The 14,331-nt window shown below is 42.7% G+C and overlaps 1 protein-coding gene across 1 annotated transcript in view; it reads right to left on the reverse strand.

The window, feature by feature from the left end:
- Positions 1–13,951, reverse strand: part of PRELID2 (PRELI domain containing 2) — an 81,862-nt gene extending 67,911 nt beyond the window's left edge. The window contains exon 1 of the mRNA XM_065918832.1: positions 13,806–13,951. Within this exon, the coding sequence (XP_065774904.1) occupies positions 13,806–13,880 (75 nt within the window). The 5' untranslated portion in view covers positions 13,881–13,951. The remainder of the gene's footprint in view (positions 1–13,805) is intronic.
- Positions 13,952–14,331: the final 380 nt, after the last annotated feature.

Here is a 14,331-nt window from a genome sequence, read left to right on the forward strand (position 1 = left end):
GTGGGCATCACAGGAGTGTAATCACAGGAGTCTGTGCCAGGTCCTCAATGAGTGTGTCTATGTGCATGGCTGAGTCACTGAGCAGTACAACAGAAACTGGCACAGCATTGCATCAGCTGCATTTCAATAAAGAAAAACATGCAAAATAAATACTTTATGGATTAAATTCCCCTGAAACACAATTTGGACGTTAAAAGAGCTGATAATAGCTACCAGTTTTGTCCTAGGCAGCTAAATACATTATTTCAGTTTAATTTTCAAAACTATTCCTTAAGTTACATGCTGGGGTGTTTTGTTTTGTTTTTTTTCCCTTCCACCTGTGAGAAATAAGGCTTGGATAAACTAGGTAATTTGCTTAAAATCACTTAGTTAATGAGCATCAAGACTGTAATTGAGCCACAGATACTTTCCTTTGCCTTCAAGGCCTGCCCACCTAACCTATTTTCAAACAGCTCAGTCACTGAGATCCCACCCTTTCCAGGTCTCGGATGCAAAAAAAAGACTCGGAGGGTATAAGTCCTCAGAGCTATAGGACAAGCAGGCTGCTCACCAGGCCTGCCGGCCGCCCCTCGGGTCCTGTTCCCAGAGGCACACTGCTTCCTTGGAGATCTAATCCGAGAGGAAAATCACAGGGAAGTCTTATCCAAAGCAGCATAAGGTGCTGAGGGGGAGACCAAAGCAGCGGACGGGTGGGGGCGTGGGCAGGAGACAGAGCCCTCCGCTTGGTAGGCTTGAGCTGTAGGCCTTCTGAACCCAGGAAATGGTGGAGGAAATTCAGTGAGCAGGGTTCCCCCCGACCCCGCAGCAGCTGTGTGCCCGCGGGCACCCGTGTGTGTATGTATGTGTGGATGAGAGGTTGACTCACTGATTTCCAGGGAAAAGGGTCCATCACTTTCACACGTTCTAAAAGATATCTGTGGCCCCAAAAGACAAGGGATTAGAATACAGACTCTGAAAGGGCAGGGCTTCTCTATCCCACCACCTAGCAGTGCCTGGCATGTAGCAGGCACTCCGTGAATATCTGCTGAATGAATGAACCATCTAGAAGATAAACCTCACTGACCTCCAGGATGGATGTGGAAACTAAACCTTACCCCCCTCAGGGACCAAGGGCACCGATTTATGAAGAGGGCAGTGGGCTCCATTCTCAGCATCCTCAAAGCCAAACCAGACCGCAGGTCGTAAGCTCTGTCAGTCACACTTCCACCCGGACAACTGCAACCTTGAGAACTAATCAACAATACTTTTTTTTTTTTTCCTTTGGCCACACTGCAAGACTTTCAGTATCTTAGTTCTTTGACCAAGGATCAAACTCAACCCTGGCACTGAAAGCATCAAGTTCTAACTACTGGACAACCAAGGAATTCCCCAACATGGCTTTTTAAATATTTATTTATTTATTCATTCATTCATGTTTGCCACAGGGGGGAAAATGTTCAAAATTATGATGCCTGTTTTCCTGGAGTTTAACTTTCACTGTTTTTTGAAGATAATGTTCATCACAGGGGATCAGGTTTAACTATTGTGTTTCTCAGCAAGGGGGCCTCACACAACACCCTTGAAGTTAGCAAGGTATCTGAGACTCACACAGATGCCGGTAATTTTTAAGTGTGTGTGTATGTATACATCAGAACTTTTACATTAAGGTAAAATCAGAGTATGAGAATACTGCCCTACTCTAATTCTAGTTTACACTTTGTCTTATAATCATCAATATACCCTGACTGATGAATATTAGAAATACACTGTAAATAGCAGGAAGATGGCTGAACTAAATTACAAAGGAAGCTGTAAATGTAGTCACCAGAGAAGGCTACTGATAAAAATTTCCCAAGTTCTGATTACTGCACAAAATTAGCAGTGAAATTTCTAAAGATTACAAACTCAAAGAAGAGCCGATTCTTTGAGATCCTGATGCTGGGAAAGATTGAAGGCAAAAGCAGAAGGGGCAGTAGATGATGAAATGGTTAGACAGCATCACTGACTCAACAGACATGAGTCTGAGCAAATTCCAGGAGATAGTAGAAGACAGCGAAGCCTGTTGTGCTGCAGTCCGTGGGGTCACAGAGAGTCAGACATGACTGAGCGACTGAACAACAAACTCAAATGGTTTATTTATGCTTTTCTATAAACTTTAATGTTTGCTTATTAAGGTAAAGGGTATCAATTTAAATAATAGCAAAAATATTCTTCATTTAACAATTTTCTTGACTATGCAGGCACTGTTCCATGCACTAAGGATAAAGGAATAAAACAAGACTGTAGATTCTTAGAAAATTTACATGTTAGAAAAATAAAATATAATATAATAATGAGAAAACAAATCAGACTAAAGGATGATAGGATGGGAAATTGTGAAGAGGGGCCATTGTAAAATACTTATGCTTAGTTGCTTCAGTCACGTCCAACTCTATACGACCCCATGGACTGTAGCCCGCCAGGCTCCTCTGTCCATAGGGATTCTCCAGGCGAGAATACTGGAGTGGGTAGCCATGCCCTCCTCCAGGTAAAATACTTAAGGGTCACTAACAAGACAATTCTTATAACTTACTAAGTAAAATGGAAGTTGTCTCAGTCAAACACAAGAAATCCTAGACTATTCACTTCAGTAAACTCATTTGCAAGACTCAAGTCATTTTCCTGTGCAACTACTTTTGCAGTTGAATAGATGTGAAGCCTCAAGTTTCCTTCCATAGAAGAATGGGAAAAGAAATCAGGGGTCTATTCACAAAAGCTAAATACTGTGACATAAAAGGCATATATTTTAAGTTGCTTTAAAGATTTATTGTGCTGAGGCTCCCCCTACCTGGCATCACTTGAAATGATCTGACACTATCTTGTGGTAACTTGAACATTCATGATTTAACTCACAAACATTTATCTGAAGTTGGACAACAAGGGACCTGGAGAGGGAAGCCTGCTCAGAGAAGGTCACCACCAGGAATGCCAATTTGGGAAGACAGGAAGCAGGTGAGCAAGTTTCTCTGGACACCTTTACAAACACAGTGGGACAGTGGACAGGATCAAGCCAGATCATGATCGAGCACACCAAAGACTTACTGAGCATCTACTATCAGTGCAGAGTGCTGTAGCAGAGGTCACCATATGTATTATACCTCATTTCATCCTCAAAACAAGTAAATCTATTAAAATGCATTAAGATAAGGAGTCTCATGTTGAAAACATAATGGCATATGGGACTTCTCTGAAAGTCCAAAGGTGAAGACTTCGCTCTCCAAGGCAGGGGGTGCTGGTTCGATCCCTGGTCAGGGAACTAAGATCCCACATAACTCACCGCCAAAAAACAGAAGCAGTATTTTAACAAATTCAATAAAGACTTGAAAAAAAGTGGTTCACATTAAAAAAAAAAAAATCTTTAAAATAAAACAGAAACAAACAAAAAACCATAATGGCATAAAGCCTGAACATGTGCAGGGCAACCCTGGGATCCTCTGGTCTCTACTTCACACTAATGACTCTCACGGAAGCAAAGTGGTCTGATGACCCAGATATCAGCCAAGAACCCTACCGTCCTTGGACCTGGTACATCCAGTGGACCACAGACTGTAGTGGCTAAGAACTACCACACAGAAATTTGCTTTCTGGGTGACACAAGGGATTTTTCAAGGTATATTTGAGTTCATTTTGAATTTACTTACAATTCTTACTTTCTTCACAAAATAGATAAACTAGTCCCTTACCCTTTTCTTAAGATATAAATGTGTTGCAAATATCACTGCTTATAATATATGTATGTAAGTCTAACAAGGGTGAAATATAGACTTCTACATTGTCATATACCTTGCTTTCATTTGTTTTTTACATATTAAAAGGCAAGAAGCCAGAAACTGCAAAATAAGAGGTTAAAAAACACAAAAAACATTAAAACACTTAGCTATGAAGAGTGAGAGGCCAAGAAAGAGTATCTAACTACAGGAACAACAGTCAATATACTTCTGGGAGTAGATTCATGAAGATAGGGTATATTTACCTTTTTTATTTACATGAGGGATAAATATAATAAGCTTTCATAAAGCTTACTCTTAAGAGAGTGGAGCTATTACAATATCAACTTTCGGGACTTCCCTAGTGGTCCAAATTAAGTATCTGCCTTCCAATGCAGGGAACATGAGTTTGATCCCTCGCCGGGGGACTAAGATCCCACATGGCACCAGTCAAGTAAGCCAGCAGGCAACAGCTAGAGAAAGCCTACATGCTGCAACAAAGACTGGGCGCAGCCAAAACAATTTTCTTAATAAATATCTAAATAAAATGCCAACTTCCCAAAAAAGTCAGAAGTCAGTGCCTGCCTTTTATAAAACTCCCACCAAAAAAAGTCAATGACCTCCAAAGGAGCCATTGTTTACCAACTTGCAAACAGCATTATCCAAGAGAGCACAAGCGCAAGGAAGCAGTTAGCTGATATATCTGTATTAGTCCTGCAAAGAAGGCCATAGGGACTGAAAATCAGTCTGGGATGTTAACATATTAGTTTTATAAGCACTAAGGGAATCTTTGCTACCCAGGCTGCTGCCAAATGCATGCATGCAGAGGGCTAGAGCTGCTGAAAGAGATTTGGCGTTTAGTTACACAAAGAAATCACCGTGGGCTGTGCCAAACTCCCTTTACGAGCTACATGCAACAGTCTATCTTAGAAGAAAAGCACAGTTGATTGTAAAATAAAATATTATAAAATACCAAGATCAAGTGATTAATCAAAATGTCAATATCAAAGACTAAACACAGTGAAGTCAACAGACATTTCAAATGGTTGTTCCCTGGCCTTTTCAGTAGGAGGATGAAGTAGGAAGAACAAAGGACAAGAAGCGAGGATCTGCAGACCATGATGCTGTCACCTGTGGACCCCGGGCGATGGACCGCCAGGTGATCCTCAAAGGCCCTCCTGGTAGGACAAGTTCTGATTCTAAACAATGGCCAGCCACCCTCATTCATGCCAAAATGTCCCAATGACTGGCAACGACATAATGAAATTCCTTAAAAAGAATGGTTTATACAATTGTACAAAGGAAAATCCTCTTCCCTAAACATTAAAGGCATACAGGAACCCAGCGCATTTAGAGATACAATGTCTACAAAATAACTGATAGGTACTGTTCCAAAGCAACCATGATTCAGGAAAGCACAAGGAACTGAGGAGGAGACAAAGACACAGCTAAATGCAATGCGGGATCCTGGATCCCACAGCAGAGGACTGAATCCTGTACTGAAAAAATATAGCATATTAGTAAACAACTGCCAAAACTTGAATAATGTCTGTTATAAGAGTTAACATGATATCAGTGGTAAGTCCCTCGTTTTATAAACTATACAGTAGTTTGGGGAAGTTAAGGATACTGGAATTTTCTGGTTCTGCAATATTTTGTAAGTTGATGGAAGCTTAAGAAATAAACAAAATTAAAATAAAGACACCCTGGAAAACAGAAAGGATTTTAGAATCCAAGAGACCTCAGTTGAAGCCCACCTATGGGAAGCTCGGAAAAATTATTTTATCTCAGTCTGCCTTCCTTTCTTCCTCTGTGAAATTAGAAAAAGGAACAAAACAAAAACAAAAAGTCCCTACCTCAAAGAGTTGTTACAGGAATTCAAGGAAATAATTTTATGTAAAATGTAACACTGGGCACCTTACTGGTTTGCTATTAAAAAATGAATCAATATTTTTGATAACTTAGTTTCAAGATTTCAGTCTTTATCTTGTAATTTACTGTGGTGTGATATTAAGTATACTATTAGTATCCATTTGCAATCCAGATATATTTAAATGATTCTTCAAAAATTAATAGAAGATGTTTCCTATATTCCTAGATTAGTAAAGCCTTACAAGCTCATGCTTTAACCAGTTCATAATTTGTATGAGTACTCCCAGATACTCTCCTGCCCACAAGCATGAAGGAAAGCACCGCACTGGAGCAGAGAGTACTCTGTACTCTAAAAGCTCTTGTAGATTTATAATTAAAACATCAATCTTGCCCTATAGGGTATGTCTGTGATATGTCCTTAAGAAGGCACTTATCACAAAAACTACAAAATAACTTATCTCCCTTTATCTCCCATAATAGTGAGCTCCTTGAGGCCAGGGCTATGTTTTCCTTAGCTTTTCATCTCCCAGAGGCCAAACGATACACAGATCTATTGGGAATTTCTATTAGAAAACATATAAAGAATGTTTTAACTATTAGTTCTTTGACAGTTAAAAATCTCCTATCTTTCAGGCACTGATTAAGCCATAATCTCTACTAGGTGATTACTAAGTATGCTTTGGTACTATTTAAATGCCAATTAAAAAATTAATCATAATTCAAATGTGCACCTTTATTCATGCTCACTACTGACTTTCCTGGTGGCTCACTCGGTAAAGAGTCTGCCTGCAATGTGGGAGACCCAGGCTCAATCCTTGGGTCAGGAAGATCTCCTGGAGAAGGAAATGGCAACCCCACTCCAGTATTCTTGCCTGGAGAATTTCATGGACAGAGGAGCCTGGTGGGCTCCAGTCCATGGGGTCACAAAGAGTCGGACACGACTGAGTGACTGAACATTCACTTTCTCCCCTTTATTAGTCCACGTTAGTAAATATCTCTGCAGGGAATACCGTGTGGCACCTACCGCGTGGCTACATTAAACTATGAATACTGTATGCACTGTGTTCATTATCCAACTTACTTCCTCCCAATGACTCCAGAAGATATTATTATTATTTTGCAGATGAGGAAACTGAGGCATAGAAAAGTGAACTGACTTGCCCAAACTCACAGCTAGAAGCTTCCGGACCCCCAGCTGATGTCAGAGCCCATGCTCTTCCTTTCTGCAACTTCTCCTTCCTGTTGTGCCTAATTTTCTAATAGAATTGAGGAGAGGAAGTTAAAAGTGAAGAAGGACTATCACAATGTTAACAAAAAGATAAATAACCACATGTTAACCCAGGCCTATCATTTGTCAGATCACTTATTTTGGAAATGCAGGTCCACCTCAAATATTTCAGGAACTCTGCACAGAGAGATGTTCCACACATTTAAGTGCCAGATTTGCAATGGAGAAAAGACAGGATCAGAAATGGAAACATTATTAATTACCCCATCAACTTTCTACTCTAAATGGAAATAGCCATTCATAAATCTCCTTTATGAGTTTAAGGGAAAACATTCAAACCATTTTGTTCAGAACATCAGGCTCCTGGCTAGAATAAATAAAACTTGAAGCCATGTGTTGAAGCAAAGAAATTATTTTACTCTGTCCATTTTGTTACAGTACCCAAAGTAAGGACATGCTACTGAATCCCACACCAACTTCAGCCTGAAACTGCATAAGACTAAATCCCAGAAGAGAATATTTCACTCATTCATTCAATAAGGATTTGCTGACTATCTACTATGTTCCAGGATCTCTTTGGATATTTGAGATACATTAGGAACAGATGATAAAACCTTCATCCATGAAGCTTACACTCTATTCACAATGGCTCTTTTTTGCCTATAGCATAACAAGAAAATCAACCTGAAGGGTTTCCTTGGTGGTTCAGTGGTTGAGACTCCACACTTCCGATTCAGGGGGGCAAAGGTTCCATCCCTGGTCCAGGAACTATTAAGATCCCATATGCCACATGGCATGGCCAAACAATTAAACAAAAAAGACAGACAGACAATGAACCTGAACAACTCGATGGTGAGGAAAAACGTAACTTCTCTGGTTTCATTTGAGAATAAACAAGAAAAATCCAGGCACAATCAATGCTCTCTGAGTCCTTTATAACTTTCAATCCCAAGTAGACAAAATTTAGGATATCGTTTAGAAAGAAACTTTTAAAAAAATATAGGAATCCAGTTCACCATGCAAGGCAAGCCCATGAAAGAGCCCACATGAGCTTTCAAAGATGGGGAAGCCTAGCAGCTGCCATATCCACCTAGGCAACAGTATGCTCTGTTTCTGGGTGGTTTTAAGTAAAAGAAAGGAAGCAGCTGTAAATGATGAGAAGTACAAAGCTGAGAGTCATACAAAGAAACAAACCAAAACACACTGTCAAGAGCACTGACACTGTAGTTCACAGAAAGTACAGTTTAGCATCTGATGAATAAACCATTTTGGTTTTCACAGCATTCCTCCATGAAGAGTTCATTGAGAAACATTACACTCCAGGAACAAAGAGTACTGAGGTGTTTGTTTTCAAGGTGCCACTTACCTTTGAAAGCATGTAGCTAATATATTGCCTGTGGTATCCATCAGGCAGGTGTAAGAAGAGCAAACATTCCTAAGGTTTTAAAAATAGTAGGATATTATAACTTGGAAGGCAAGCCCTAACATACCAAAAGCCAGAGATCAGTCAACTCCATTTAAAATAGAATTTCTTCACTGCTGTAGCGCCTTCAAACATACCATTGTGCAAAATCAGATTAAATGCTGCCCAGAGATCCTCAGATGATTGTCCCTTCTGCAAAGCACTTTCCTTTGAATAAAAAAAAAAAAAAATACATAAAGACTAAAAGAGAAAGAAAAGTATATTATGCCAAAAGGATCATTCTTACTACCTTATGCTTAAAAAAAAAAATTCTAGTCAACTGTTAGATGTTTGATTCTCACAAAAATACTGGGAGATTTGTGGGGTACATAGCATAACATTTCATATAAAAGAAATTAAGACAGTAGGTTTGACTCATACAGTTGTGCATGTTGCTCACTGCACAAGGTTTTCCAGGCAAGCCGGCCAGTGAGCACAGGACTGTAACCACATAGAAGAAGGAGCACTTTTTTCTAACTTGCATTAACAGCCCCACATACTTCCCACTAGTCCCATTTACTGGGAGCTTATGGAGTAAACCACCTCAACGATGCCTCTTGCTAATTTGTACAAGGGCAGAGTATAGAATGGTGGAAACTCTTTCCCAAGCCCACCTCAAAACTGCCTGTATTGAAAGAAGCACAATGACTGGAATCTAGGTCTACTGACTTCCAGCTCATGACTTTAAATGAAGGTGAGGATTCGCACAGGAAACGAATTTACTGACTTCCTAGAGACAGTCACTTAGCCCCATCCAGGGATCGCTGGAAGGACTGCTCTGCGACGAGAAGAACGGAGTGTCCACACTAGATGTGCAGTGTCCACTGCACCAGAGTTGCACTGACCCATCTCTAGACCTTTTCTACAGGTGTTCTCCTCCTCTTTCCCTGGCCTTACCTTTCAAATATCCTCCTCAGTCTTTATTTCCCACATGCCAGGCACTTTGCTAAGTATTTTATAAGAATTCTTTCCAGGACTTGCCTGGCGGTCCAGTGGTTAAGACTCTGAGCTGTGGTACAAAACAAGACAAGCCACCAAAATGAGAAGCCCATCAATGCACCTGGAGAAAGTCTGGGCCCAGCAATGAAAGTCCAGCACAACCAAAAACAAACTAAATAATTAATTAATTTTAGAAAAGAATCCTTCCAGAGCTTAACTGAACCCAGCTAGATAAGTGACCACAGCTACAACACAAGGCACCTAGAAACCACCCACCTGAGCCCAGTCAACCCACAGAAACATGAGAATTAAAAGCTTACCATTGGTTTAGGTCACTAAATCATTTTAGCGTGATTGGTTACACAGCAAGAGATAATCGCAAGAAGCAACAGTTAAAACCGGACATGGAACAACTGACTGGTTCAAAATTGGGAAAGAAGTACCACAAGGCTGTATATTGTCACTGGGCTTGTTTACCTTCCATGCAGAGAACATCATGCAAAATGCCAGGCTGGATGAAGCACAAGTTGGAACCAAGACTGCCAGGAGAAATATCAACAACCTCAGATATGCAGATGATACCATTCTAATGGCAGAAAGTAATGAGAAACTAAAGAACCTCTTGAAAGTAAAAGAGGAGTAAAAAAGCTGGTTTAAAACTCAACATTCAAAAAACTAAGATTATGGCATCCAGTCCCATCAGTTCAAGGCAATCAGATGGGGAAAAAATGCAAACAGTGACAGATTTATTTTCTTGGGCTCCCAAATCACTGCGAACGATGACTGCAGCCATGAAATTAAAAGATGCTTGCTCCTTAGAAGAAAAGCTATGACAAACCTAGACAGAATATTAAAAAGCAGAGACATCACTTTGCCAATAAAAGTGCATATTGTCAAAGCTATGTTTTTTCCAGTGTCATGTACGGATGTGAGAGTTGGACCATAAAGAAGGCAGACCACCAAAGAATTGATGCTTTCAAACTGTGGTGCTGGAGAAGACTCTTGAGAGTCCCTTGGACAGCAAGGAGATCAGACCAGTCAATCTAAAGGAAATCAACCCTGAATATTCACTGATGCTGAAGCTGACGCCTCATTAGAAGGGCTGACTCATTAGAAGAGACCCTGACACTGGGAAAGATTGAGGGCAGCAGGAGAAGGGGATGACAGAGGATGAGATGATTGGATGACATCACTGACTCGATGGACATGAGTTTGAGCAAACTCTGAGAGATGGTGAAGGACATGGAAGCCTGGCATGCTGCAGTCCATGGGGTCATAAAGAGTAGGACTAGGACATATTTGACTGAACAACATCAACAAAGAGATAACTGAAACAATATATTTTCTCCCCCTCTTATCTTCAAAGCTATACCCTTAAACCAGGCATAAGGGGTCCAGAGAGATGAATAAACCCTGAGTGAAGATTGTGGGCAAAAAGAAACGGAGACTGGATACAGAGCACAGCAAAGCTGAGTCTGCAACACTGTATTCCCTCAATGATTATCTGGGTGCCTACTATGTGCAAGGTAGCACAGCCCAGTAATTAGGGGTATGGGCTTGGATTCAGATGTGTTGAAATCCTGGCTCTCCCAGTTGCTAGCTATAAGAACTTGGAAAAGTAACTTAAACTTCCCTGAATCTCAGCTTCTCCAAACAATGGAATGGAAGTCAATCATAACTACTTCCAGAAGCTGCTGGGAGGAAAAGACAAGGTAATGTAGGAAAGCACTTTCTCCCCCTACTCCTAGGAAACTAGGAAACCCCTCTCACGCTTTGGCCATAACATCACAAACGCCACTTTCTCGAGGAAGCCTTCCCAAATGGCACTCTCCAAACTTCCCAACTCCTCTGTACTTGCCCTGTGCAAACACACATCATCAGCTGAAGTTATGTGTTCACTTATTAATCATTTATTCATGTTAGTCACACCCACTAGAGACCATCAGCTCCCTGAGAAGAGAGTCTGTCTATGGGGCCCTATACCCAGAACAGAGCCTGCCACCCAGAAGAAAAGTGTCTTTAAACACCTGCTGAATGCAAGAAAAGCATTTAGCCCAGAAGCCTGACTCTTGTGAAGTATTCTCTAAATGAGTCTGGCCCTGAGCTATGTGCTTCTGTGGTAAGCTTCCTTCCACTAACAAGCTTCCTACCCAGGGGAAGCTTATTAGAGTCTAATGAGGGAAAAGACACATGCAGAACTATCCAATACTGTCAAAGATGGTCACTGAGGCCCAAAGTGTCCCTCAATGCCAAGGGACATTGCATGAGAGGAGTTTTCTAGTTTCCTAGGGGTAGGGGGAGAAAGTGCTTTCCTACATTACCCTGTTTATTCCTCCCAGCAGCTTCTGGAAGTGGTTATGGTTGACTTCCATTCCACTGTCTGGAGAAACTGAGGTTCAGAGAAGTTTAAGTAACTTTTCCAAGTTCTTATAGCTAGCAAGTGGGAGAGCCAGGATCTCAACACATCTGAATCCAAGCCCATACCCCTAATCACTAGGCTGTGCTACCTTGCACATAGTAGGCACTCAGATAATCATTGAGGGAATACTGACAAGGCAGAGATTACCTTGTGATGGGAACAACCCAGAAAGGCTTTCCAAAGGAGCAGTGGCATTAGAGAACTCACATTTGTTACTGCCAGTCCTAACAAAAAATGGGGTGGTGGCTTTTTCTCTTTAGGGCCCAGAAGCCTAGTCTAAGGCAAAGTCTACATCAGATCAATCAATAATTTATTTGTTCACTCATTCATCACTCATTAGATGTATATTGAGTACCTATGAAGTGCCAGGTACTATTCTAGATACGAGATCAATTAACAATGTCAAAAAGCTGGCATTCCACCCCCAAAAGGCCTCCATAGCAACCCCACCATAACCAGGGTCCCACTCACTCCTCTGTGACCTGGGCCCCCAACAGTATCACCTCCTCTAATGGAGGTCGGGTCTTATCTCTTTTAAAAAAATATACATCTCCAGGAACTTCCCTAGCGGTCCAGTGGCTAAGACTCCAGGCTCCCAATGCAGGGGCCCTGGGTTCAATCTCTGGTCAGGGAACTAGACCTCACATGCCACAACTAAAAATAAAAAGATCCCGCAGGCCACAACTATGACTGGATGCAGTCAAATAATTTTTTTTTTAATAAATTTAAAAACCCATCTCCAGACTTCCAGAGAGTATTGCCAGTGGAGGCTGCCCAAGATAAAATACAATTCTTACAAATCTCCTGAAGATGTAAGCAGAAAGATCTTCTGATACAACACTCTCATCTGTGGACAAAGAATGTCACCTGCTCTTTCAGTAAACAAACAATGTTACGGCATAAATCTTTCAGCCTCTGAGGCCATCTCTGAGGGTGCACCCTGAGGGGATTCAGGACAGAGAAAAACAGGATAAAGGCCCTAGACAGTTAAGGAGCTTATCAAAGGAATTTGATCAAAGGATGAGTCCAGACTCTTGAATTATTCCATACACAGAAAAGCATTAATTCCATTAACTTGAGATGTCTGGTTTTCTTTCAATAGCAGTAATCTTTGGACAGTCAGCTATCCTTTTCTTTGTTTAAACTCATATATTCTGGCTTCTCCCTAACCTCTTCCGACCAATCCCTCAGAGCTATCTGAGAGACTATATCCAGGCTTATGTCCTCAGCAAGTCTGCCCAATAAAAATCTAATTCTCAACTCTTAGGCTGTGCTTTTTTTTTTTCTTTTTAATAGAACACATCTTAGATGAAGAAACTGAAGCCTCCAGAGAGAAGATGACCCTTGACCAACATCATCAAGTGAACTAACTAAAAGCAGAACAAGACTAGAACCCAGGGATCCCACATCCCGGGTCTGGATGCTTGATTTTTCAAAGAATTTCCTATTCTACCGTTACAAGCCACAGTTCCAAGAAAAGCCCTTGAGATAAAGAGAACCACTGACTACTGAGCCTAGATTGCACAGTTACAGTAGCGCGAATAACCGTAACCTTTCAAAGAACTTAACAGGCAAGCGTCGGTCACTGTGATAAGCACTGTGTGGGAAGTATTTCACTTGAATCCTCACAAATCCTAAGTTGGTACTATTATTTTTTTCCCATTTTTCAGATTACAAAACTAAGGCATGGAGGCGCCCAAAGTCCCACCCACAGCTGTTAACAAAAGAGAAAGGGGTGAAGTGGTAGAACGACAGTGCAGAGTAAACTAGGAATGGCGGCATCAACGGCCCCCACTAGCTTTGACTCAGTAAATGATGCATTTACTGGAGACATCGACAAGCTCTGTGCAACCTCAACGGGGCTCCAGAGCCGGGGCTCCCCGCGCCTCTCCCTCCAGCTGCGGCAGTTGTGAACGTGATGCCAAGCACCGAGCCTTTCCCTCATCCTGGAGGGGGTGCCTTCGAGGAAATCCACCCCCGCCCTCGCCCGACACATCCCAGAGGCAAAGCCCGCAGCCGGATGGGGACCTCCGCGCGGGCAGAGGGGAGCCGAGCGGAGGAGGGGAACTTCGGGCGCCGCTGCCGGGAGCGCAGACGGCCTGGCCGCGGGGGCAGCGCGGAAGAACGCGACCCCCGGCCGAGCCCGAGCGTGCAGAGTACCTTTCGGAGGAAGCTGGCGACCACCTGCTCGAAGGGGTACTTGAACACCTCGTGCACGTCCACGGTGACCCCCATCCCGGCGCGCCGACCACGCCTCCGCCAGCACACCGCCGCTGGAGCTCCGACTGAGCCGGGCCGCAGGCGTCCAAGCCCGGGAAGCCTAAAGGGCGTGGGGGTTTTTTTCTCTTCCTTTTTCAAACTTTCGAAACTTTATTGTCCACTCGGAAAAACAGACAGTTGGCACGCCCCCTTTCCCTACCCAGTCCCCTTCCGCCAGTCTGGGCCGCAGGCGAGGGAGGTGCAGGGCCCCCGGGCGGAGTCGGCAGGAGGTGTCAGGAGAGGCGCCGCCCCGCCCTGGCTCCGGCTCCGCCCCTCCCCGGTCTGATCACACCTCGCCCACGCCACGCCACGCCCCATGGCCTCGCCACGCCCCCATAGCCTCGCCACGCCCCCATGGCCTCGTCACGCCCCCAAGGCCTCGCCAAGCGCGAGTTTCCACCTCACAGCTGGGGAGTCTTGAACCTTG

The sequence above is a fragment of the Muntiacus reevesi genome, chromosome 1, assembly GCF_963930625.1.
Source record: "Muntiacus reevesi chromosome 1, mMunRee1.1, whole genome shotgun sequence".
Lineage (NCBI taxonomy): Eukaryota > Metazoa > Chordata > Mammalia > Artiodactyla > Cervidae > Muntiacus > Muntiacus reevesi.